The sequence below is a fragment of the Tupaia chinensis genome, unplaced genomic scaffold (assembly GCF_000334495.1).
Source record: "Tupaia chinensis unplaced genomic scaffold, TupChi_1.0 Scaffold000100_1, whole genome shotgun sequence".
Taxonomy (NCBI): Eukaryota; Metazoa; Chordata; class Mammalia; order Scandentia; family Tupaiidae; genus Tupaia; species Tupaia belangeri.
The window spans coordinates 1,599,503-1,627,026 of NW_006159564.1; the positions used below are offsets into that span (position 1 = coordinate 1,599,503).

The 27,524-nt window shown below is 37.0% G+C and overlaps 1 protein-coding gene across 1 annotated transcript in view; it reads right to left on the minus strand.

The window, feature by feature from the left end:
* The window catches only part of ABI3BP (ABI family member 3 binding protein), a 280,943-nt gene that overhangs the window by 55,750 nt on the left and 197,669 nt on the right, over positions 1-27,524 (minus strand). The window contains 15 exon segments of the mRNA XM_027769977.1: positions 1,037-1,114; positions 2,196-2,276; positions 3,092-3,139; positions 3,801-3,860; positions 10,926-11,000; positions 13,394-13,468; positions 15,796-15,861; positions 16,566-16,613; positions 17,077-17,148; positions 17,812-17,868; positions 18,854-18,928; positions 23,280-23,339; positions 24,032-24,112; positions 25,291-25,350; positions 26,628-26,684. Coding sequence (XP_027625778.1) covers positions 1,037-1,114; positions 2,196-2,276; positions 3,092-3,139; positions 3,801-3,860; positions 10,926-11,000; positions 13,394-13,468; positions 15,796-15,861; positions 16,566-16,613; positions 17,077-17,148; positions 17,812-17,868; positions 18,854-18,928; positions 23,280-23,339; positions 24,032-24,112; positions 25,291-25,350; positions 26,628-26,684 — 993 coding nt within the window.

The window sequence follows — 27,524 nt, forward strand, 5'->3', positions numbered from 1 at the left end:
TGCTGAGGGCCCAGAGACCACAAAGCCACATGGGTCATGGCACATATGGGTAGAGTATAAAGATCTAGAGGAATAATTTCATCTCGAGTGCATGTCTCTCAAGCTTCAGCACTGTCTTGTGTTCCAATGCCCAACATTAAAAATTAAACAGAGCAGCTGATTGACCTCCTCTGCTACAGAGCTCAGGCATATGTTTATGAAGCTGGCCCAGTGACCGGCATGCTTCTGTGAAAGTGGATCTGATCCTCTACTTGCAAACAGGGCTATTAGGATGTGACCAGCTGTGGATGCCATTCTCTCCTATTAAGATGAGCTCTTTCCTGGAACATTCTTTGTCATCTTAAGTGACTGAACCTCTGGGGGGCCCATTAGAAAGATCCTTGGCACAAATCCAGAATAGTAGGAATTTCAAGGTAGCACAGTTTAAACATTACCTAAGAGTTCTCAATACGTAAGAAAATGAAGTTCAATGCATTATATAAATGTGTTAAGATAATTCATGTGAAATAAGAAATAAAAGTAGGAAATCACAGAGAACACCTCTTTAGATGTTTAAATATTGCCATCATTAAAAAATGATTTTTCTTGTTAATAGTTCCTTTTCTCAAGCTACAATATTGATATCTTTGATTGGATAGGGGAGATAGGAGAGAGGAAGAAAGTAAGGAGGAAGCAGGGAGACAGGAGGAGAAGAGGAAGGGGCGGGTCATAAAGGTTCTTATTTATCAAATGTGAAAAATGAAGCAGAGAAGTTCAAGCAGGGGGGGAAATGGGAGCTCTCATTCTCAGTTATCAGCACCAAATGGTCGATGATATATTCAAAAGCAGAGCTCTTACTGAAGGACTTGCCTCTCCTACATTCAACTAATCACATGAGTGACTCAAGCGTGACTGATGTCCTGCTGTCCTTCACCTTTGACATGAAAAAAATCAAGTGATTCACCGTGATGAGAACTTACATGCTAGAAAAAAAAAAAAATCCTGATTAAAAGCAAATAGGAAAAAGTTACTATTCAAAAGTGGGGAATAGTTTTACCCTGAGTTGTCTTTGCCAGTTCAGTTGTTCGTGGAATCTTAGTTGTGAAGATTTCTTGGGTGGGTCGGTCTGTTTCTTCTGGGGGAAAGACACAGTAAGATGGCTTGTTTTAAATAATTTGACCATAAATGTGAGCACAAAGCCCCCTAAAAACCAAAAACCAATGCTCTTTCTGCCTTGTGCAATAGGAGTAAACTGCATTTAAAAATATACCCAGTAACTCAAAATTAATGGTATATTTTAATAACTCTCATTCATTTATTCATTTGGAAGAGGTTTTTGCTATAGGGCGTGTGTGCTCGCCAGAAAGACAGAGAGGCAGAGAGACAGGAAGACAGAGAGAGACAGAGAGACAGAAAGTGAGAAATCCCCCCCCAGGGGGAATGGCCACTCTGCAATCGCTTCTCCTCCATTCTCCTCTCTGGATCTTGGGCACGCACGCACATGCGCCCAGCATGAATTTAAACCACAGGGTCCAGGACTTGAACAGTGGTCGACTACATGGGAGTCCAGCAACATAGTCATTACGCCAACTGCTGGTCCCAATAATTCTCAATTATTAAATCTGTTCTCTTGCAATATCACTTTAATGATTACAAGGACTTCCAAATGCTATTAGTGTTGTTTCGTGGCTCTAACTTAAAAACCCCAGGTAGTGTACTGGGTCAGGGGCGGGGGGGGGGGGGGCGGGGGGGGGGGAGCCACTAATTTTATCTTCATATTAAAGGGTGAACTCTCTAAGTAAACTGCTTTTAAAACAGATTTTTTGGGGAACTCATATTGCTCAGCACTGTACTTAACAGCAATGACTCCAAAAGGACTAGATGTCTGAGTCTTTTTCCCAAATGTGGTTTTCGAATACTAGAAAAAGCAACTAAGTAGCATAGCATTAATTTGGGAACATTTTCCTTTTAAAAATACTTGAAAATTTGCCAAGATGCTTGAGGATATTCTTGTTTTATTGTGAACATCAGGATAAATATTAGAAGAACAAATATAAATGTAAAATTATCATGTGAAATAGATACTTTTATAGTGGTAAAAATGGACCTTATTTTGTTTGGAAACCATCTATAGCCATCGTGTACTTATGGCTACTTTAAGAGGAAGTTCTAAAATGTAGGTCCCTCCCTGAACTGAAATAGGAAACAGAATTTACCCAGAGTGGTCTGTAGTCCCTCTTGACTAGGACTTGGTGAAATCAGTGGTATAAAAGGGCTACCACGTGTCTCGAGAGGAGCTGCAAAAGAAAAGTGCCAAGACTGTAAATATTTAGATTGAAAGCCAGCACCAGACCAGACTAGCACTACCCATGATGCCTTCCTTAATTTGAAATAGAAAAAAGGAAACTTGACATGAGTCATGACGAAGAAAGTTAAGCGTGCACAGAACTTTCAGGAAAATGACTATGGGAGGTGAGAGAAATGGTTCTCAACTGTTTTTCTGCCAGAACACATAATAAATGTCACTGTATGCTTGAGCTCCTTCATGAAAATAGCTGGTAAAGATGAATGGGTGAGACAAGGTCCTAGTCTCTTAGCTGTAGCTCTACCTGCTTGCTCCCACCCAAGAGAACATACAGGATTACAAAAGGAGTGACAATGTCATCATTGTCACTCTTCTGTCTACTCAAGTTTAGTTTTACAAATAAATCATTGGCCGTTTTCAGAATTTTGATCAATATTAATAATAATAACGTGTAGCACTTTCCATGTTTCCCATGCTAGAGTGCTGTGACATTACAGCTGAGAACCACCGATCCAGTAGGGGTTGTTAACTAGACAGGCAACAACAAGGTGGAATCATTTTGGACACGGAGGTAAATGAGGTAGGTGAGGATGGAATCAGTGATGAGCTCTCAAGCTGGTCTTCAAAGCAAAGCGTTGACAAGAGTAAAACCATTGCTTTTCTGTTTTGGAAAGAGTCACATGAATGAGAATGCCATGATGCAATGGACTGAGAAAAGATGATGGTTCAATGAATCATTTGAGAAAGACCTATGATCTTGATGGCAGCAAAGAAAATAATCAGTTAGTCAAATGGGAAAACCATTACCTATTGCTGTCTTTGTTGGTTCCATTCTAAAGGTAACAGGTTGCAGAACTATGGCAAAAGCAAACCAAAAAAACCCACATATTTATGAGAGAAAAACTGCCTGGTGAAGTAAAAATAGTTTCTGTATTCCCTAGGTGTATCCATCTAATCATTTAAACATTTCTGAAGAACCACTGGCTTGTCAGAAAAGTCATGACACATTTTTCCTTAGAAAAACACATCATGTCTTTTCTGACGACCCAATATAATAAATATGAGAAAAAGAATACATAGTGGACACCACTGAGGGAACTTAGTTTAACTAAAACTTAACAATTCTCATTCACCATCACGTTGAGATAAAATTTTCAATAGGCGCCCACATTTTTTACTTAATAGTATAGCCATAGTTGTAATGTACCAACATTTATGCTTGGAAAAGATATAAAACAGTTGGCTTAGTTAATAACCATGTTCATAGTTTTAATACAATCTTTTATTAAAGGAAAACACTTTCAGGGAAAACAAATGATATATTATTCCTTTATTTAATTAGGGGAAAAATTTTTGATCAGCGTGTATAATTAAAATTTCTCTATGGAAGTAGACATTCTACAGCTATAATCTTCTTTGAACTTCTTCCGTATTACATCCAGTAAAAATTATATATCCTGAGAATATTTTTTGAAAAATACACATCCTAACTGGGAAAAGAAAATAATTTATTTACCAGGTTCACTTTGAGAGACCTCGGAGTCTGGTTTATAGGGAAGGAGCACCTCTTTTGGAACTGAAAGAAAAGAGTATAAAACACTATACACTCTAAATGTAACAGTTCAAGTGAGCATAACTCACAGATATAAAATGCCACAAAGCATGAATGAAGCAATGGTATTTTCATGATGGCTCAAAATCAAGGACAAAAACATGACTGATTTTTTTTTTTCAAAAGAAAAAAAATGTCACTGATAGGGAAAGTTCTGGTGGCAGCAAAATAGTAACAAAGTCAGTCACAGTTCATTCTGAAAGATTCCTTGGAAAAAAATGGGGAAATATCAACTGTAGTTAAATACAAGAAGATGGGTCTCCCTTAAATTGTCTTCAAAATAGAAGTCAGAGCCCAGCCTTGTGCCACATGTGGTAACAAAATGCAGTGCTGGAAGCCACATGCCCACTAAGGGTTTGGATTCCTGGTCAGTCTGAAAGCACACCAGATGCACATGGGAATGCCTGGGATCCTGATGGTCTGGGGAGGGGGATCGAGGTGTGACAAGACCCTCAAAAGTCCTCTTCTCTCTCTCTCTCTCCTTTTGTTCATGAATAAAATAAACTTAAAAAAAAAGAAGACATTCAGTTTTTGCCTGAACTGGCTGGCTACTCTTGACAAAGGGCATTCATACTAAAATCCAACGGATAGCAATAGGAAATCATACTGGACAAAGTGCAACTGAGAGAAATAGCAAGGAGAAACAAAATCTTGAACATCTAAGAGGAGGACACAATTTCATTTTAAATGGCATCAATGGTTATCATGGAGAGAAAAAAAGCAAAAGGAGTCAGTCAGTCACTAGAAGATACCCCATGTAAGGGTAACAAGTCTTGTAACATAGTAAATGCTAGATGAATGTGAGCTATTGCCATTTTTGTACTCCTGGGGGATGAAGCTTCTGGTACACTAGATGCTTGACTTTCATATGAGAATACGAAAACTAAAGACAAATAGTCTACTAAATGTTAGACCTACTCATAGCCAGTCCCTTACATCTACAATAAGTTTTTTTTCTTTTATACATTGAATCACATTATTTAGCTTAAAAAGTGAATACTTCGACATGTGAACATCTCTCTCTAGTCCAGTTGATAAAGCTATAAAATATCTTCAGGAGATAATACGACATTTCTTTTTCCCATTAATGCTTTGCCTCTATTTTTTTCCTAAATGTCTTCTAAAGGATATAGGAACACAGTAAATGGATGTAAATACCAGATACAGTGTGTGAAAGAGGAGGACATCTACACTATGTTTAAAGTTGTGTTACCTCTTTGCAAGATAACATGGTAGATTGGGAACTTGCTGCCTTATTTCTCATTTGGAAAAATACCAAGGTGATTTGCCCAGTTTAGCATTAGATTTCTGACAAAGTCTCATTCCCAGAACAGTGGAATGTTCTTTAGCCCCATTTCCCCAGGAGGCAGCCCTCCTCATGTCTACTCTCTGAAAGGTTTTTCTACCACACTGAAGATTAAATAAATATCAGTGTCCCTTTGGCAGGCAGTATAATTTGCTTACATTTTATATGAGGCTGGGGAAAAAATAGAATGCAGGTTAGAACTCTGCCTCAGAGATCGCTGAAGAAAGCTTCGTACCATGAGTGGCCAAGCACTACTTGACGATAAGGGTGGAAACAGGTTACTTAAAATGGGCATTTAAAAAAAAATCATTTTCAGGATATTTAATTTGCATGCCACATCTGTTTTTATTTTAGGGCACTAAATTAAAGAAAACCTCCAAAAGATTCTCACAAGGCTAGGGAAAACCCATAATAAAAGTGAACATGTCACTTTTGCTACCTAGTGTTTTTTAGGGGACTCAACTGGTAAAGTACAAGAAATTTCCAGTTGTAAGTTAAACTAGGCATTCATGTGGAGGTTGAAGGAGGAGACACTTAATTTGGAGGAGTCTATAGTTTATAACTAGCCTAATTAGTTACGGTACTAGATTACACAAAAAAGAGCTAGGATTAAAGGTCAGAGAAGCTGAGAGGAGAGAAGCTAACAAACTCACCACACTGCAAATACATTACTTATTGATTCTTAATTTACCGAGAAATTCAGGCCAGGGGAACATGAATTCCAGCTTTAGCAGCTGGCACTTTTCTTTTGAACCATGAAGTGATGATTTAATAAATTGTCAGAGCAGACTTTCTAAGGCAGGTGAAATCAGTGGAAAGGAAAGAAAGAGAAACATTTGTAGGAATATGAATCATTCTCCTCCTTGGTCAACCCTATCTCCAAGAACTTGTGTTTTTGTTTCATCCTCTTTCGCTGCGTGGCACTCCTGTTTATTGAAGTGAACAAGAGCACCATCCCTGAAACCTGCCTGTTTCACGTTGGGAAAAACTCCTCCATGTAAACGATGATGACAATGTATTTCAGAACTCGATTTTGATTGTCTTATAAAGTGTTTACCATTATTATATTTTAGACTCAATAATATTAACTGACCAATTATATTAACTGCTTTTTTTAAGTGTAGCACTCCAAAGGAAAATTCAATGCAAGACAATTTTGAGTGGACAATATCTAGCACAAGTATAAATTAATGTGCATGAACATTTTGCTAGAGTTAAACCAGAGAATTGATGTATTACTCTCTAATAAATAGGGGCTATGGCACAGTGGTAAAAGTGACACTTCGTGAGACTGACCTGCATGGGAGAGTTCCAGGTTTGCATCCAGAGACCGCTCTGAGTACTCTAAGCACATAGGTGCCCATGATCTGGGCCTGGGTGACAGTGTCAACACCCTGTTGGGTGCTCTGTGTGTGTGTTTATCTTTCTCATGAAGGAAATAAAAAAAAAAAAAGGTGGTGTTGGGACAAGATGGTGGCTCAACAGTAGTGCAATGCTCTATGAGCATGGATCTACATGGAAAGGTTCACAGTTTGCTTCCTGAGCCCTCCCTGTGCACCCTTGGAATACATGTGCCCGTAATCTGAGCTGGCTAGAGGTGGATTGTGACAGATGAACCTGTTGATGGTGCCTGTCTTCCTCTTGCTGTATAGAAGGAATAAGTACACGTTTTAAAATGATGGTGAATATGAACTCTGGAATAAGGTTCACCCCAGTAAAAGGCCACAAAGAGTCTGGTTCCCTTAGAAAAATAATATGGGGGCAAGTGGGTGGCAAAGTGGTTATGGCATTGGACTCCAACATGGCCGACTGTAGTTCTAGTCCTGAACCCGGTGGCTTGAAAATCATGTTGGGTGTGTGTGTGCTTGCCCAAAATTCCAGGAGGAGAATGGAGAATGGATTGCAGCATGGCCATCCTCCAGGGGTTGTTTTTTTCAACTTTCAACTTTCCCTCTCTGGTTTTCTCCAGTGAGCACATGTACCCTATAGTAAAAACCTTAAAAATTTAAAAAAAGGGAAAAAGAAAAATAATATGTATACTTCATACTTTTTTTACCTCAAGATTCTCTATTTTTTTAAGAGATATTTTTGCCATAGGGTGTGTGAGCTCACCAGAGAGACAGAGAGAGACAGAGAGTGAGAAATCACTCCCGGGGGTGGAGGGGATGGCCACATTGCAATCCCTTCTCCTCCATTCTCCTCTCAGGATCTTGGGCACACATGTGCATGTGCCCAGTGTGAATTTTAAGCCCCTGGATCTGGCACTCAAACTGCGATTGACTATGTGGGAGTCTGGCACTCAAGCTGCGATTGACTATGTGGGAGTCCATTGATGCAACCATTACTCTTTCTAATGGTCCCAAGATTCTCTATTATTTTATTCTAACTTTGTGCCCTTGGTCCAGTCTGAGTAGTACCCCCATTTCTGGTGACCACTTTCTGAGTTTCACCTGTGCTCTGGGGCCACCCTCCTCCCATCTCCTCTGAGAACTTTTACTTTTCTAATATCTTATATTTTCCTCATTATACCATATTTCTATTTCTCCACGAGTTCCTTCCCTTCTACCTATGAAATAGCTGAAAAGCTCCAGCATTCTTAAAAATAATCCCCTTCTGGGGAACGATTTCTCACTTTCCCTTTCTTCATCTCTCTCTGGCAAGTACATACACCCTATGACAAATAAGACAAAAACAAAAACTACGTTAGAAAAAAAAATCATTTGATGAATGTCCATATTTAGGGTTCTTTATAATATAAATCTCACAATTTTTTTGAAGAGATTTTTGTTATAGGGCACTTGTACTCACTGGAGAGACAGACAGAAAGTGAGAAATCACTCCCCAAGGGGAATGGCTACGCTGCAATCCCTTATCCTCCATTCTCCTCTCTTGGGATTTTGGGCACACATGTACACATACCCAGTGTGAGTTTTAAGACACTGGGTTGGAGACTTGAACCATGGTCAACTATGTGAAAGTCCAGGGACGTAACCATTATGCTATCTGCTGATCCTTAAATCTGGCAATATTTTAAAGTATATCATCCAGGCAAATTATTGCTTTAATGAATTATAATTCAGTTATTTTAAACCATAGGGTTCAATTTTAAGAAAATACTTAGATTTAAACACTCGTTCTTAATTAGCTCACCAAAGCAAACACAAACAAACCTGTGCAATTGAACACATGAAACTAACTACAAAAATGCTAAAGCATGTGACTGCAGATAAGACTTTGCTAAGCAGAGCAGATACACAGAACTGTCAAGAGGATTTGGAGAGCTTGCTGAAATCTAGGTTTTCTTTCTGGTTGGTTCCCAGTGATTAAAATCTATTCAAATGCTTTGGAGCCAGAAAGATGACAACCAGGCCGAGCAGGCTCTTGGTGGAAAAGTGAACTCAGGAAGCAGGCAGACCAGTGTCTGTTGAGCCAGACAACTCAGGTTTGGATAGTGATCTAAAGAGCAGCCCAAAGAGGGAGTCTTCTGCTCTCAACTCCAAATCATCATGCCATATGTGGTGTCCTGCAGCAATTCCATGGTAAATCTGGAGGAAAGTCGGTTCTGTTTTGGTCTATATAAGGTATGGGGGCTTAGTTTATCAAGATTCCTCATTAAGTATAGTAGATAATTCAACTGAGTCACTGGGCGATTTTTCATTAAAGATTTCACTGGATGAAGCTCGTGTCATGCCTAGAATCTACAGACTCTACAGTGAATCCTAGACTGACTTTCTATTTGATACAGGTCTTCTCAGTTTTGTTATATCTGGTATTTCTCTCAGAATAAATTTTGAGATATATGTCACAAAAAACATAACTCTGTTCTGATTTCAGCACTAATTTTATATTTTTAGGCTTTGACAGAAGATTCTATTTCTCTATGATACTAATATGCATTAAATTTATATAAGGGGACCAGGAAGTGGCATGGTGGTTAAGGCACTGGGCTTTTATGTGGCCGACTGTGGTTTGAGTCCTAAACCTGGTGACTTGCTTTCTCATGTTCTCTCTCTCTAGTGCATGTGCCCTATAAATTAAGATAATAATAATAAATAAAAAGTAAATAAATACATTCTGAAAAAATTATTTATATGAAATTTACCCTCTGTTTGAGGTATGACCTACAGGATCTGATGAATAAGATCTTGGGTTCATTAGGATGCAAACCTGAGCTTAGACACAATCTAAAACCTTTCAAACACAACAAAACACAGTGTTCGAACAGTCAGAACACAAATGTGGCAACGGTTCTCCTATGATTATTCTTGTAGGTGTCCTGCAGCAATACAAGAACCCTGATGATTACAAGGGCAAGGCCAATGCTGTACTGAGAGGCAGAATTCTAACTCTGAACCTGGAGAGCTGGAGAGCTCACAGAGTAAGGCCAACAGAAACCCTGGGGTGGTGGTGGGGGTTGTTAGTGCTGCTTTCAGTACTCAGATTATGGGTCAGAGTCTCTGTGAAAAACAAGTGTTGGGGCACTAATGCCAAAAGCAAGTATCTAAAAGGAAGAAAGAAGCTTGACTATCAGATAACATTACACCAACAATATTACTTTCTATAATCAAAAGGAAAAGTAAATAAAATCACTCATATCTACTTTAGTTATGTACTGACTCACTTGCTGTTACTTTCTTCCCCCATAATTGAAAATAAATGAACCTTTTGCAAGTGGGAAGACCACTTCCTTTCTGACTTTGTGTTTAGAATATTGGCTTTTATGTTTAGTGGCACGAATTTAAATTCTAGCCCACAGAGCAAAGGAGCCTCTCTCTACCTAGCTTACCATCATCAGCAACAACCCAATTATACCAAAGCAGTAATATTATCTTCCACTTACACCATCTGGAAAGTACAAGTGAATTCAGGCTTGCTTCCAAATGCCATCATTTTAAATTATGGCTTTGAAACTCTTTTGTTCTGGGAATGTTCTAGGAACAGCTAGGGATTTATAATTATTACACCTTCAAAAGGAAAGGGGAAACAACAACAAAAAAACCCAACAAACAGTATTTTCCAAATTCTCTAGCTTAAAATGAGCTTGGTTTGGCTTATGAGAGGACTGTTCAGCTAATGGTGTCTTCCTAAGGCTGCTTGAAGACTTCATATAAATAGCTTGCAGTCCCCCATCCTGGAGAATCCCACAAATGTGAGATCATTCTCCTCTTAAGTGAACAAAAGGCCTTCTCAGATAATTTGGGGGGAGGGGGAATCTGTAATTAAATCATTTGTGTATGTGTGAATGTGTACAAGAAATAAACTTAACTCAAGCTTTTGCTCTATAATCTTGTAAAATAAAATTTGACAGGAAAAAAAAATGCAATGTTGGCTAAAGCAAAATTTATGAACCCAAATAAATGGTTAAGCCTCACTGTATCTATTTATAAAAGACCATTTTATCATTTCTTCTTTATTTTTCTTCCTGTTAGATAAAACATTTGAACATAGCATAGTTAGAATTGGCAGTTTTTTATGCAAATCAGAGAATAAGAGCACTTTAGTTCTAGGAAAGATACTCCATCCTGTGCAATTCTCTGCCTTTTTTTGTGATAATATATTATTTGAGCAATTGGACAATTCTTATGAAGCCTCTAAAATAATTATGATACAACACGGTATTTGAACAGAAGTGAAATATTGACTCATACCCATCAGCACTCATGTTTCATTGCAGCAGTGTGACAATAGGTTGTATTGGGAGTAAACATGAAATAAACATTTACCAGATGGAGTGTATGACACTTCAGGAGTTGGTGACATTTTTGGTTTTGAAGTAACTCGCTGGGGCCCTTTAGGTACTGAAAAGAGAGAACTCAGATCATGAGTTATTTGATTCCAGCATCTCCCAGCCATGCTTACACAGAAGGCATGACCAAACGTAAGCCTGAACACTGATAAAGCATTGCTGATACAAAAGTCAGAAAACTAAACCAGAAATAGATACATTAGAACTCCAGATACTGTTAGAAGAGGAAAAATTAGAGAACAAACAAAACCAGAAGTATTTGAGCTGCAGTTATTTTCCACAAAAGATGCTGATGGACTAGGAGTTGCTTCAACTGGGATAACATGAGGCTCTCTGATTATAGTCTGGCAGCTACTCCTGGGTTTCAGGGTTTGTGGAAGAATGCACTGGGCATATGATCTATCCATTCTGAAGTTGTACATCTTGCTGAAAATGGTCGGCTAAAGGTCTAAATCACAATCAGATTTGAAAGTTAGAGTATAGTATAATCATGGGAGATTTAATCAAGCTTCTGGCTATACCACATTTTTTTTTTTTTTTGGTGAGGTTTTTGCTATAGAGTGTGTATGCTTGCCAGAAAGACAGAGAGAGACAGAGAGACAGAAAGCGAGAAATCACTCCTCAGGGGGATGGCCACACCACAATCCCTTCTCCTCCATTCTCCTCTCGGGATCTTGGGAACGCATGCACACATGCCCAGTGTGAGTTTAAGCCACTGGGTCTGGGGCTGGAACTGTGGTCAACTACATGGGAGTCCAGAGACATAGCCATTACACCAACTGCTGGGTCCAACCATATTTTTTAAGTACAAAATACAGATCAAACAGATAAAATTAAAAGTATTTCTATTACTCCATATCTCTTTTAACATTTTTAAAAACTAATCAGAAATGTGTAACTCTTGGTATTTTTTTTATCTTTTCTCATCTAGTTCAACATTCCTCAAGTTTTTGTACTTTATTTTCTTTTCTATTCTTTTTCTATGCTTCATGTTCAGATAAAAAAATTGAACGTATCTTCTCATATAACTTTCAAGTTAGGTGTTTTTCCTATTGATAAATTTAATAAATTTTGTTTATTTATTTAATATTTTTTTCAGTTTACTATTTTTATCCTTATTCTATTCCTTAATCATTATTTAATCCCTAATTATTTGCTTAGTACTTTTTTTGTTGTTGTTGAGTTTCTTTCTTTCTTCCACGTAAGAGAGACCGAGCTCCTAGCTGGGTCTTTATGTCACAATCAGTCTTTATGTCACAATCACCCCAGCTTCTGCTAGCCCTGGATCATGGGCTGTACTCAGGTAGATCTCTAGACTCAAACCTGGAACCTTCCCACGTGGGTCAGCCTTGCACGGCATTATGTTCTTGTGTTATGTCTAGCCCTACTAGTTCTTGTATATTGATATTTCAAATGTATTTATTGTTATTTTTTCAAATTCCTTCTCCTGTGGGGGGACATTGCCTTGGTATCTTCATATTTTTATATATCAGAATAAATTATTTTCATGGCAAATTTTGATCATTAATTAGAACAGATCTAAAAAGACACTAAGGTAGACTTAAAATTATTAGGTAGATATAAAACACAGAATAGTCATTTAAGAAATTTTCCTTTAAAGAAAATAATAGGTAAAACTTCTCTTAGAATCAGGTATTAGAGGCCCAGCTGTGTTGGCACAAGCAGCAGGGTGCTGTAACATGGTACTAGAGACATGTGGGGAGGCTCCAGGTTTGCGTCCTGGGTCGACCTGACACTCCAGGTGCATCTATTTATTCTGGTGGGCTGGAGGGCTGGAGGAGGAAGCCCTTAATAAGGCTTCCTGACTCTCTCTCATGAAGAAATAATCAACTTAAAAACAAAACAAAATCCAAACAGATATTTGAGACTACACTTAAAATGATAGGTTTTTTTTTTTTAACCTAGTAGAGATTGAGATATGATTAAAGTATTTGCAGTAGGGTCTGATTTACTACCTGATTCAAGCATCATTTTGATGTGCTAAGCATTTACTTTTTCTCAGAGCATGGCAGAGAAGCTTCCTTTCCTGGTATACTGCATGGGTATACCTCAGATTTTTTTTGCAAGTAGGTCAAGCATTAAAGATAATTTAAAAATGGGTGATTGGCAGAGGAAAGCACCTTCAGGTATAGTGGAAGGTATAGGGAGATAGTCCAAGGATGGGAAAGAAAGGGAGATGCAGGCTACCTCTTTCTAAGAAATCCCATTCTCATACATCTCATCTTAAATCATGTAAGGCCAGGACACTTAAGCATTCCCAATGGTGTATTGTTTGAGCATCTAAAAATAAATATAAATTTTACTAGGTTAAAGAAGAACACTTGTTTTTACAAGGATTAAAAACTCAGCCTATTATACTTCAACAACACAACAAACCCTACTAACCTCAAACTTTTCAAGCTAAAATACAAGATATGTATTTACCTGGTTGTGTTTGTGGGATTCTTGGGCGTGGTGATGCTTTCGGCTTGGGAGGAGCACGAGGTGTCTGCTTGGGAACTAAAAGAAAGGACATAGGTTTGGACTTCTTGAGCCCTTCAAGATCACTGTATTTAAGGCTCTACTAGTTCACCGATGTTTGCTGAGTGATCAAAGACCTAAATACACAGTGATTTGTGCTTCTAAAGATCTGTGAAGTATAGGAAGGTGTTTAAAATGATATATATATATAACAGAAAACAGAAAAGGCACATTAGATAATGTTTGAGATATTCAGCTGCTGGGGTCAGCAGGTGGTACAGTGGCTGGGATGCTGGAGTCCTACATGGCCAACTGCAGTTTGAGTCCTGGACCTGGTGGCTTGCTTTCTCTTTTTCTCTGTTGCTCTCTGGTGAGCGCACGTGTCCTATAGCAAATTTAATAACAATAATAAATAAAATGAAATAATTCTTATAAGTAAGATATTCAGCTGGAAAAATGAAAGTACTAGAATTTCAGAAATATATACGTCAAACACATTTTACATAGGTTGAAAATAAACTTCATAGTAACAAGAGTTCATTCTTATTAAAGTTTACATTATTTTATCAGAATATCCAGGTATATTATTTGAAATGCAAATAGAAATGATTTTTTAAATAGAAAAGTTACCATGCTATGTTCCAAATTCAGAATGCATTTTAATAGCAAGTGCTAATGGAAAAAAATTTTACTATGCAAAATATAATTTTTATTGGTTCTATTGTGGAAGAGAAATTGAACATCAAAGATACTTTCTTCTTGGTGAATTATTCCTTTGCTGGGAAATTCCTAAAGAAGATCTAGTAAATTATTTCTTCACTATGAAAATTAAAAGTAGATTCTGCCAAAGTAAAGGGATTATTAAACTTAAAATTGCAGTTTGTGGAAACATCTCACTTGGCTGAACTAAAGTGTGTTTGGAATAAAGAAAGATTAGAAACAAAATTGATCAAAGTCATGCGGTTTCAGATGCCTTAAGAAAAGTTTCCTGAAAAATAAGAGTTATTAGACACTAGAAGTTTCTGCAGGTCTTCTTCCTGATACTAAACCAAAATACAAATGTATGTAATGGTTTCAGAAGAGTCTTCTTGCCTGCAGAGAGATTTCACTGATTTAAGAGCTGCAGTCTGGGAATTTAGAGGTCACATTGCTAATTTTTGGGTCTACAGTGAGTGGCAGGCTCTTCACCAAAAGTTACATGATTTTAAGGACCTTTCCAATACTAACATTCTATGGTTCTAGAGCTTCTTATAATCTTGTAATTTCCTGACTGTCGGATTCCTTGACTGCTAAGGTTCTAGCTGATATGCAATTTCTCCCCTGACCCCAGGTCTAAGAAAAATTATTCGAAAGTAAAGTCATGTCATGAAGGAATTTCATGACTAATGATATAGAATGAGATAAGAGTCACTAACAGTAGTATTCACAATTAGACATTTCAATACTATTATTATGAATAATAAAAAAACTTGATAAAACTTAGACATTATTGACATAGAGTCCATCAATGTAAAATTCTGATAAAATAAACTGTAGAGTTTATAGGTAAATAATAGGATATTTCAGAGGACAGTAAGTACAATAACATCCACACTTCCCTAGGAAATATAGCCATATAAAGTAGTTTAATGGCAATCAAAACAGAAGTTTGGACTTATTTATGATGAACTTCTATTCCATGTAACCTGTATGTATTGAGAGAATTTTTCCTTGCAAGAGAAAGCATGTTTAATTATCCACATTAATGACTTATTTTCATTCACTTCAAACTCTACCATCACGGAAAACTTGATGACCAACCAAAGTAATCGGTATGTCAGTTTCTCTTATTTGTATACAGTGAAACGGCCAAAACACGGCCAGAGTGGAAGCAAATACAAGTAATGGCAACGTGAGTGGACAGTTATACACTTTTACCTGGACTGGACAATAAGGCCTGTGGGCAAATTTAATTTCAAACACAAATTACATATCTTCAAATACTTTGTACATGATCGCGGACCTTGTATATTAGTTGAGCTGGTTGATAGAGTAATTAAAATTAGGATCTACATATACATACACACACATATGAGCACATGTTTAAGAAATAGAATAAAAATCTTATTCCCCCCAAAATATTTCTACTTCCTGAATTATACACTTGCAGAGTAGCTGAAAGAGATTTTCCTCTCTCATCCTAAAGAATATTCACAACATTGTTACTGACTGATTATTGATGATAGAGTGAAAAGTGGGACCTCAGAAAGGTGGGATCTCCCCTTAAAGACTGTGAGCACAATGATGAAATCAGAGCTTCTGATGTCTAGAAGAGGCCATTCTGCAAACACTCACCTCACATATGAAATACAAAATAATGTATTTACCAGGTTGGGTCTGAGGCTCATCTGGACTGGGTAGAATTAAAGTTTGGGAAGGCAGAGGTGATGTTTCTATGGTAATTGGAGGAAAGAATATGGAGTTACTATAACGCTTGATAGATCCTGAGTACAAATAACAGACAGGATGGGAATAAGCAGAATTTAGAAAATGAAGCTTGTAAGTTTGCCACAAAATAGTATTCCTATTTTGTAATGCATTAAGTTTAAAAAATGCTTAGAGATGCCAGTTTATGAAGTACTTTTGAAATTCTCACTCCACACCTGGACCACATCCCCTCACCCATGCTAGTAAGATACATTCAATAGGATCAATAAAGGGAAAAAGTAATTTAGCATGAGCCAGTTAAGAAGCATTGAATTTCACTTGAATAATGGAGAACAAAAATCAAACATGTGCGTGAATGTGATGGAATGACTGTTAATGGCAAGTATGTTGCTAGGTCAGAAAGTATAAATGAATGGATCATCATACAAAAAAGTATCATCTGAAACACTGAATCCAATACCAAGCTGCAGAATGTTCAAAGTTAGGAGAAAAGATGTTCTAGATCAAGAATGAGACCAAGCTCTTGATATGAAACCAAGTGGGAAAAGACATTTTTGGACAATGATTAGGAACAGAAGCACTTAGAAAATCGACGTGACAGAAGATGGTGGTGCGACATGAATTCACAGTGAAAGAGACCACAAGGATCTCAGGTGATGACATCATGGAGACAGAAAGCACATGGGTTGGGCCGCTGAGGCTGTCATACCTAAAGTGGTCTCAGGCAGTTCAGACACATAGGGAGTAGATTTCACAACTGTATCAAAACAAAGGAGAACAATGTAAAGAACTATAAGATGTTAAGCTATAGTCAAGTATTTCTTTCTTGAATGTCAATATATCTCATTCTCTTCACAAATTTGCATTATACTTTCACATACAGGACAATAGAGTTAGATTAGAAAAAAGAGGATCAAGAAGAAAATCTTACTCTATCATAGTCATTCTTCAACAAATATTAATGTTCTGTCATTCACTGCTTTCCAAATGTTACTATGCCTCAATCTGTAGATATCAGCAGAAAAACAGGATTTCTAGATCCAGAGAGAGTCCATTATCACTTAATGTTAAGAATTCAAGAAGATTGGCAGGAATAATTCTTCAGATCTATTCAACTGTAGATCAACTACCCAGCTTGAACTTTCATGTTCCACAGATGTAACATATGTTAACTAAGAGTATGTTGACTAAATATATCAAAACATGGAAACCTGTACCACCTTCAATCTTGGGATCCTCTGGCCTGCATGGTGCTTTGGTGGATGGATATACATAATCTCTTTCAACTGGTGCTAGGGAAGAAACAGGGAACAGCTCATTAGGGTTGGGTGGCCCAAAGCACTCTATAATGGAACCCTGTGTTTATTTGAAAACAGAGGTTAGCTATCTTAAGCAGATACATTCTTGAGAATAACTAACATCTAGGTAGACTCTGATGATGACTATGGATTAGAAAGGCAGGAAATGAAGGCAGTGTGCTATGTGGGAACACACATACAGGAATGCATACAAATAATAACTGGTAAAAATCTATAGCACTACTACCTGGAACAAAGCAGATAACTTCACTTCCTTACATATTTTTCTATTAAGTATTCTAGTAAGAAAAAGATATAGAATGAGTCCTTGGAAAGCATAGGGATGAATAAAAAATGATTAATAAGTGAAAAATAGGATGGGCAGACATACATACTTATATGACAAGATTGACCAGCATATTTAAAAATCAGATTTTTCATTGAGAAGAAAAGGAATTTAATAGGGAAATTGTGACACTTGCATAGCAATACAGCGTACATGACGTGCTGTCAATGACTCTCAGGGCCCACTGGACGAGCACAGCCAAGATGTGAGGAGCAGGTGGCCATAAAATGCACAAAGCATGAGGACATGCTAAGATGACTTTGCAATGAGATGGAAAAGCATGTATGCCTGTCTTCTGGGAACATTGTTACCTATGGTCTCCTTTGATGACTCAGTGCTAACTGTAATCGATTCCAGAACACCAGAAACTAGCAAAAATAGAAAATGGTACAATTGATCAAAGATGGGTCGTTGTAGCATTGAATAAATACAAACTAAGTATTTAGAAAAAGGCCTTGCACTCAATGTTACCTGTTATGCTAGTAATGGCAAAAACAACACTATTATCATTAAGGGGAGTTCTAATCACTGGGTTAACAATATTATAACTGTTGTAGGTTACCATTAACATCGTACCCAATTCTCGAACACAGTACCACCATGCCTCTTATCTAATCAAAAGATTCTCAAATGAGATAGAAATTACAATTTTATACTAGGAAAAAAATAGAATCAGATGCTTCAAAAAATAAATACCAGAGAGTAGCAACAGGACTGTTAATAACTATTTTAAAAACTGTTTCCAGTTTTTAGGGGAAGTATGTGAGGAAGTGTTGGCCTTATTTCAGGGAAAGATTTGTTATCTTTACTGAAAGAAGAATTTTCTCCTTCCTTGATGGGCGTAATTAAGCTAGCATGTTTTTCAGAGCACAAATTTAGAGAAAAATGAATTTGTAATTGATGGTGCAAAATAAGAACAATGAATAAAACAGTTCTTCTAAGTGACTGCTTTGTTGACCACTTAATCAAATATGTGATTATTCTTTAAAATAATGCAAACTCAATGGAATAAAAAGAACTGTTTTTATACAGTCAGATAACACAATTTACATTAACATTATTAATTCCATACTGGTCGCAATCATGAAAAGAACATTGTACAATATTTAGAGAGTTATTGAATGTATATAAGGGATCTTCAAAAAGTTAATGAAAAATGCATAATATGAAAAACTATGTATGTATTTCAACTATGCAAAATAAACTCATACTTTAATTACATTCTTCTACAGACTTATTTTTAAATCTCCTCCTATTCTTTATTTTTTATTTTTGAAAATTGAATATATAGAGAATTGTGATATATCCCCTGAAGCTCACAGTACACTCAGAGAGACAAAACAATCTGTTTACCACATTGACTTTGTGTTATTTCTAGGCTTGTTGATGTCCCTGGTTTCAAAATAAGAGTTTACAGTTCAGTGGGAACTGAAAGAAGAGGGTCTAAGTGTAAAAGCAATTATCAATAATTTACTTTATGAATTTCAGACAGAAGTATCAATGAATTAAAATACATTGGTCTTCAGAAATCCCAAGATTATGAAGACCCATACAGAGTGTGAACTATTTAAAGCAGAGGTCAGCAAACTGTGTTCCTCCTGAATCCAGCCTTCTGTCTAGCCTACAAATTGTTTTCACATTTTTTAAGTGACAGGAAAAAAATTATAAAAGCAATACTTTATAACATGTAAAATGGTATAAAATTCAAATGAAGTTTGATTGGAACTGAAATTATTCAGGGCATATGTGTTTAACAGCTTTGGTTGCCTTCAAGCTACAACTACGGAATCGAGTAGCTGAGACAGACAGATGGGCCTGCAAAACCTGAAGTATTTACTATCTAACCTTTCATGAAAAAAAAAAAAATTGCTTACTTTGAGTTGACGTATCCTTCCAGGAGAGCTAGAACGTATTTGGGAAAATTCAGGTAGAGTACTGCTTCTGAATCTTAATTTCCATGAATGCTTTTGAAGAGCTTCCTATTCACTGATTTCATGATAGTAATATCAACAAAATGTTGAGTATCATCTAGGGATGTCTTTTCCATGTTCTAGGTTGACCATCCCCTTGGCTACCTTCAACAACTATTGAGACTTTTCATTTTTGCCCTTTTCCTTCTTCTACTAACTAATCTAAATCCTATAGGGAGCCCAACTATTCTCTCATCAGTTCACATTGACCTTTGTCTCCTTTAAATATTTTCTGTTTTTACCACTCAATTCAACATGTAGCTTTTACATAAATAAATTGCCCTATTTCCAGAAAACCTTGGGAACAGGCCTCCTTCATCATTACATAGCATGCTGTTTAAGAGGGAAATAAACCTTTCCTTTTGGTCTCTGCCTTTATTCCTTACCCTGAAACACTCGACTGTTAATATGTGGGGATGCACAGAGCAGGGAAGGCTTCTTTACATTAGCAAAACTTAAAAACTGATGACCGACATGGAATAAAAGAACTGAATAAGATGCATGCTTTGTCACAGACAGTCCACATGCAAGGCACGAGATAGATATAGCTGCAACACAGACCTCCCTCAAGTACAAACCTAATGACCCGCCCTGCCATTCTCATTCCTGAGGACCAGTTGTCATGGCTGACAGGGCTCCTCAAGTTGGAAACTGAAAAATTCCAGGAAGTTCAAGACTTGGATGGGTAGATGGAGGTTTTATTGTTTGTTTGTTTGTTTGTTTTTTAGTTTTTTGAAGCCAAAGGAAGATCTTTGGTTGTCTTTGGGTTTAAAAAAATCACAAATAGAATTGTATGTGGAACTGTGTTTCCTAAAACAGGTTAGAATTTCTTAAGTTTATTTCCTAAATATAAAAAAAAATTACTTTGATAATCTGTCTCTATTATCAATGAGGGTTCTTTTGGAGATTAAAATTATATAAATTGCCAATTAAGAGAATACATATAAATACACATAGATGGTCAGAAGGATCCCCACTTACTAAAGCCATTGCTAAAAATGGTAAAGAAGATAGGTAAGAAATGATCCTGGAAGAGCCTGGACATTCCAGAAAACAACTTTGTTTTTTAAAATCATAGGAATACTCTATTGTTTAAAATAGGAAAAGAGTAATGAGAATAGCACACCAATCTTATAGAAAGTTACTCAGTGGAAGTTCATGGTATGTAGCTGCTGTAGCTTTTTAGATGTAAATAGCAAAAAGAGCAATTTGGATCTTGAATTTAATATTAAACATATGGTATAATTTTAAAGAGGGTTTCATGGTAGATAGATATCCTTCATTGGATCCAGGGACATCTGTTAAAAGCAGCAGATAATCCTGGGGACCGCAGTTAGCGTAATGGCTATGTCGCTGAGCTCCCATGTAGTTGACTGCAGTTCAAGTCCTGGACTTGGTGGCTTAAACTCACACTGGGAGCATGTGCGTGCGTGCCCAAGATCCCAAGAGGAGAATGGAGGAGAAAGGATTGCGGCGTGGCCATCCCCCCTGGGGGTGATTTCTCGCTTTCTGTTTCTCTGTCTTTCTGGCGAGCGCACGCGCCCTATAGCAAAACCTTCTCAAAACAACAACAATAACAACAACAAAATTTAAAAAAAAAAAAAAAGGAGCAGATAATCCGTAAAATAAGACTCTTGACTACTTAAAAAATGAAGAAATGGAATAACAACCACAGTCTGACAAAGACAGAAGCAACTTTGGCTATGACTATGATGGAACATGATTTTTTAACCAGCAAGAAAAACCATTTAATGAAAGCACAGAAAGTATTACCTAATGTTGTTCCTGGAGCCTCAGTACTAGGAACAACAGGTTCAAAACCTGGAGCAGGAACTAACCAAAAGCAACAGCATGAACACAAGAAAGCTTCAACACACATGAAAAATCTTACATTTTTCTTTCAAAATAAGAGTTTCAAATGACAAACTGTCTTTTTAAACTTTGGAATTGACAGGTGAAAGTTATTCCTTTTGGCCATATTAATCAGAAGAAAACAACTGATCACAGATGGTAGTCACAATATTTGAACTCTGCCTAACATCTTACCAGTCCATGCAGGGTTTTTCTAGGAATTTGATATTTTGATTCTAACTAATATGGAAGTTTGCTTTGGAAATCTGTTTAGGCAATATGCATGAAAAACTATATGGGAAAGTAACAGGGCATTTCTTGGAAGTTGAAAAAAATACCTGTTTATGTAATCATGACTACAATAAATATATTATATATTTCAATACCAAAAGAGTACTAAATAACCATGAACGATTATACCAATCTTCCTAAAAGCACATCTTTAAGGACAGACACGAACTTTATCCAAACCAAATCATCTAACAGCTGGCACACGTGTCTTCTGGACCTTGTACTCTTGAACAGCTCTGCAGGGGACACAGTTGCTAATCACATCCTGTGACTTGACTATTACAGAACATGACGACTTATTTCTAATCACAGGTAATGCTTTGGGACCCCAGTGTAACAGGCTGCTAGAGTTCACCCCTCAAACCTGAGAATTACACGTTTACCCGATTTGGGCTGAGGTACTGCAGAACTCGTTGTGGTTATAGGTCTGGGACGTGGACGACGTGTTCGCTGTGTTTTAGGAGCTAAAGAAAGAAACTCTGAATTACTCTAGAGCTACTGGCTTTGGAAACAAAGCTGTAGATTTCCAAGATACGATATATTTTCTTGAAATTTAAGACATTGATCTCTTAAGATTAAAATATTTTCTCATATAACAGTAATATTTTTAGAGAGAAAACATATACAATTAAGTCAAAGAGTGAAATGATTCATAAAACTATAACTTCAAAAAATACTATAGACTCAGCCTTGTGATGTAGTTGCTAGCAAACTGAACTGCAATGTTAGAAGACATGTGGCCAACTGTGTGTTTGGATTCCCAAGGTGGTTTGAAACCACACTGGGCAAGTGTGTACAAGCCCTAGATCCTGAGGAGCTGGAAGGCTGGGGAAGGGGGATACAGAGTGATGAGAACCTAACCGAGAGTGCCCCTCCATGGGTATACATGCTTTCTGTCATGAATAAAAGAAATAAACTTTAAAAACAAACAAATAAAAAAACTATAGCCAAGCTCTGGGTAGTAGGTTCTCTCTCTCCCTCTCTCTCTCTCTTTTTTAGAGATTTTTTGCTCTAAGGCATGTGTGCTCACTAGAGAGACAGAAAGTGAGAAATCACCTGGGCAGGGGGATGGCTATGCTGCAATCCCTTCTCCTCCATCCTCCACTCAGGATTTTGCCCTCTTTAAACATATGGTATAATTTTAAAGAGGGTTTCATGGTAGATAGATATCCTTCATTGGATCCAGGGACATCTGTTAAAAGCAGCAGATAATCCTGGGGACCGCAGTTAGCGTAATGGCTATGTCGCTGAGCTCCCATGTAGTTGACTGCAGTTCAAGTCCTGGACTTGGTGGCTTAAACTCACACTGGGAGCATGTGCGTGCGTGCCCAAGATCCCAAGAGGAGAATGGAGGAGAAAGGATTGCGGCGTGGCCATCCCCCCTGGGGGTGATTTCTCGCTTTCTGTTTCTCTGTCTTTCTGGCGAGCGCACTCACCCTATAGCAAAACCTTCTCAAAACAACAACAATAACAACAACAAAATTTAAAAAAAAAAAAAAAGGAGCAGATAATCCTTAAAATAAGACTCTTGACTACTTAAAAAATGAAGAAATGGAATAACAACCACAGTCTGACAAAGACAGAAGCAACTTTGGCTATGACTATGATGGAACATGATTTTTTAACCAGCAAGAAAAACCATTTAATGAAAGCACAGAAAGTATTACCTAATGTTGTTCCTGGAGCCTCAGTACTAGGAACAACAGGTTCAAAACCTGGAGCAGGAACTAACCAAAAGCAACAGCATGAACACAAGAAAGCTTCAACACACATGAAAAATCTTACATTTTTCTTTCAAAATAAGAGTTTCAAATGACAAACTGTCTTTTTAAACTTTGGAATTGACAGGTGAAAGTTATTCCTTTTGGCCATATTAATCAGAAGAAAACAACTGATCACAGATGGTAGTCACAATATTTGAACTCTGCCTAACATCATACCAGTCCATGCAGGGTTTTTTTTGGAATTTGATATTTTGATTCTAACTAATATGGAAGTTTGCTTTGGAAATCTGTTTAGGCAATATGCATGAAAAACTATATGGGAAAGTAACAGGGCATTTCTTGGAAGTTGAAAAAAATACCTGTTTATGTAATCATGACTACAATAAATATATTATATATTTCAATACCAAAAGAGTACTAAATAACCATGAACGATTATACCAATCTTCCTAAAAGCACATCTTTAAGGACAGACACGAACTTTATCCAAACCAAATCATCTAACAGCTGGCACACGTGTCTTCTGGACCTTGTACTCTTGAACAGCTCTGCAGGGGACACAGTTGCTAATCACATCCTGTGACTTGACTATTACAGAACATGACGACTTATTTCTAATCACAGGTAATGCTTTGGGACCCCAGTGTAACAGGCTGCTAGAGTTCACCCCTCAAACCTGAGAATTACACGTTTACCCGATTTGGGCTGAGGTACTGCAGAACTCGTTGTGGTTATAGGTCTGGGACGTGGACGACGTGTTCGCTGTGTTTTAGGAGCTAAAGAAAGAAACTCTGAATTACTCTAGAGCTACTGGCTTTGGAAACAAAGCTGTAGATTTCCAAGATACGATATATTTTCTTGAAATTTAAGACATTGATCTCTTAAGATTAAAATATTTTCTCATATAACAGTAATATTTTTAGAGAGAAAACATATACAATTAAGTCAAAGAGTGAAATGATTCATAAAACTATAACTTCAAAAAATACTATAGACTCAGCCTTGTGATGTAGTTGCTAGCAAACTGAACTGCAATGTTAGAAGACATGTGGCCAACTGTGTGTTTGGATTCCCAAGGTGGTTTGAAACCACACTGGGCAAGTGTGTACAAGCCCTAGATCCTGAGGAGCTGGAAGGCTGGGGAAGGGGGATACAGAGTGATGAGAACCTAACCGAGAGTGCCCCTCCATGGGTATACATGCTTTCTGTCATGAATAAAAGAAATAAACTTTAAAAACAAACAAATAAAAAAACTATAGCCAAGCTCTGGGTAGTAGGTTCTCTCTCTCCCTCTCTCTCTCTCTTTTTTAGAGATTTTTTGCTCTAAGGCATGTGTGCTCACTAGAGAGACAGAAAGTGAGAAATCACCTGGGCAGGGGGATGGCTATGCTGCAATCCCTTCTCCTCCATCCTCCACTCAGGATTTTGCCCTCTTCCCTCCCTACCCCCAAACACACACGCACACTCATGCCTATAGTGAGTTTTAAGATGCCGGGTCTGGGACCTGAACTGTGGTTGGCTTCATGGGAGTCCAGCAACATAATCATTACACCATCTGCTGGTCCCAAGTGGTAGGTTCTTATTCACTCAAGAAAACTTCAATATGTTAAAAAAATTTTCATGGTACCATAAAAATTGTTTTAATTTAGTGAATCTACATAGGATATAAACACACTATCAACTGTGTTTGGAATTTAGCTTTAAATGTGAATGCTGTTTAGATAAAAGTATATGATACAAATTCATATATGCTTACATGGTAGAAAGACATTCTGAGATAACTTTTAAAAACAATAGGTGACTTACTTTAATCATCTTTAATACTCTTAAGAAGCAATATGAAATCGAAAAACAGCAGAGAGTAGTTTTAGGAAGCTAATGATGAGGTGATTATGATGATGATGGCATAGGTTTGAAAATAAGCAGAAAAAAGTTGAATACTGAATATTATTACCTAACGTTGTTTCTGGAGCCTCCATTCTAATAGTGACAGCTTCGAGGGCTGTAGAAAGAACTGCTCAAAAAAAAAATTAAAATAAACCAAAGAGATTTTAAGAATTTTCTTGTAGACTACTTTTATGGTTGATTTTTTTTAGCTTCTAAACAGGAAGAAAAGAGACTTTTAGTGTTCTTCAAGGATGCATTAATCTCATAAGAAAGACTTTTAAGATAGCAGTGCACTCCACTAATCATTATATGGTCAACAAGATGTATTCCTAGATGTTTGACTAGCCAACTTTAGAAAGACCACTGGATACGCTTTTTACACATGAACATTCTATGCATTTTTCTAACTGTATAGGACGTCCTCTATCCACTGAAGGTACATTCCAAGACCCCTAGCAGATGTCTCAAACCGAGCATAGGACCAAACCATATATAGATGAAGTTTTTTTCCCTATATATACAAATAATTTACAAATTAGGCACAGTAGGAGATTAGTAACAATAAAATAATTATAATAATATACTACTGATATAATAAAAGTTAAACAAATGTACTATCTATCTTCCTCTCAAAATCTTATTATGCTGTTTTTACCTAATTTTGGGCCATGGATGTGAGGGGACTACTGTACTAAGAAAAGCATTATCAGTTTAATTGCACTTACGTACAAACTGAGATAGGTGTCTACGGCTCTTGTGTACTATTTGAATAATTATGGTACACTGAGGAGTCCATGTGTTTGAAAGCATCAGGAGCTACATGTAACTACTGAATTACACCTATCAAAATCTTAAATTATCCCTGAGTCAATAAAAGCTAAACACTGGTAAATCCTATTAGAGAAGGAGAAAGACTCAGTCTACCCTAACATGGAAGCCTATCATTCAAATTTCCACAAAGTGGGCACATTTTAAAATTTGACAATATACTAAAAACATCATCCTTTCAAACAATGGTATATCACACAGATTCTAATACAATACAAAGTAAAATGAGCAAAGAAACATGGTATTTCTATACTTGATGAAAGATAAGTGGGGTCAGTAAGGAACAGGTGGAGAGTCACATGTGAAGCGATGTTGTTTAAACAAATGCACACAGTCACATGACACAACGTTGAGCAGTTACATGGGAGTTTGAGTCCTGAAATTAGTTCATGCACAGTTCTCTTAAATTCACTTAATAACTTTATATAGAGCCTATCATAACTTCAAGATAAAGATTATGATAGAATGACAACAGAGGATGATAAAATGTTCTTTACGACGCAGGAGAGCCCGTGACTACAATGACATGACAATGAGCAGGAAAAGCGCCATTGGAAGGACACACATTCTCATTACCCATGGTTTCTGGAGCTTCAGTTGTAAGAGTATCAGGTTCAAGATTTGTAGCGGGAACTAATGAAGAGTAATGAAAGAAAAACTTGTGAAAAGTCAGCAAATTAAATCTTCAGTAAATAAACATCAATTTTAAGAAATGTTCTAAAATTGAACACTTAATACTTGAAGACTTAGTCACCTTAAAAGCAGGTAAACGTTCTTTTAAGAGGTAGTGAGTCTTAGCCTATGAGTAAGCATCCCAATAAAGACAACTCAATATTCTGGCTATCTGAGTACCTAATTCCAATTACTGTAGATTACCCTAGGAAACTTGTTCACACATTTTACCAATACACAATTATCTATCTATTCTGGCAACTATTGGCTTTTTTTTTGTGGAAACTTTAAGAAAAGAGCATACATAAGTGAGAATGGATACAAGAAATTATCTTTTTGTTTGAGAGGAGACATAGCAAAGAGGAAAGCAAAGTGAACCATGCTCATCCATGTTAAGAACTCACATATGGAAATAGACTGAGAGCTCATCTCAGGCAAAGTGACTCAAGAAATCAAGATAAGGGACACTCAGTGTGTTTTCTCCATAAGAGAAACTTTTTACTCTAATCACAAAAAAGGCAGTACCCCAGATAAACAGGAGTGATCACTGATGCTTTTTGAGCCAGATTTAAACTTTGGAGTCATGTCTTCAAGGCCTTTCTTCAGCTACTCTTATGGAGCCTTCTGAAAGTTGCACTATTGTTACCACTAAGAAGTAAGACCCCACTTGTTCCAGGAAGCCTGTGCCCTCTGCTTGGTCTTTATACTGCTTTTTCTTCTTTCTTTCTTTCTTTCTTTCTTTCTTTCTTTCTTTCTTTCTTTCTTTCTTTCTTTCTTTCTTTCTTTCTTTCTTTCTTTCTT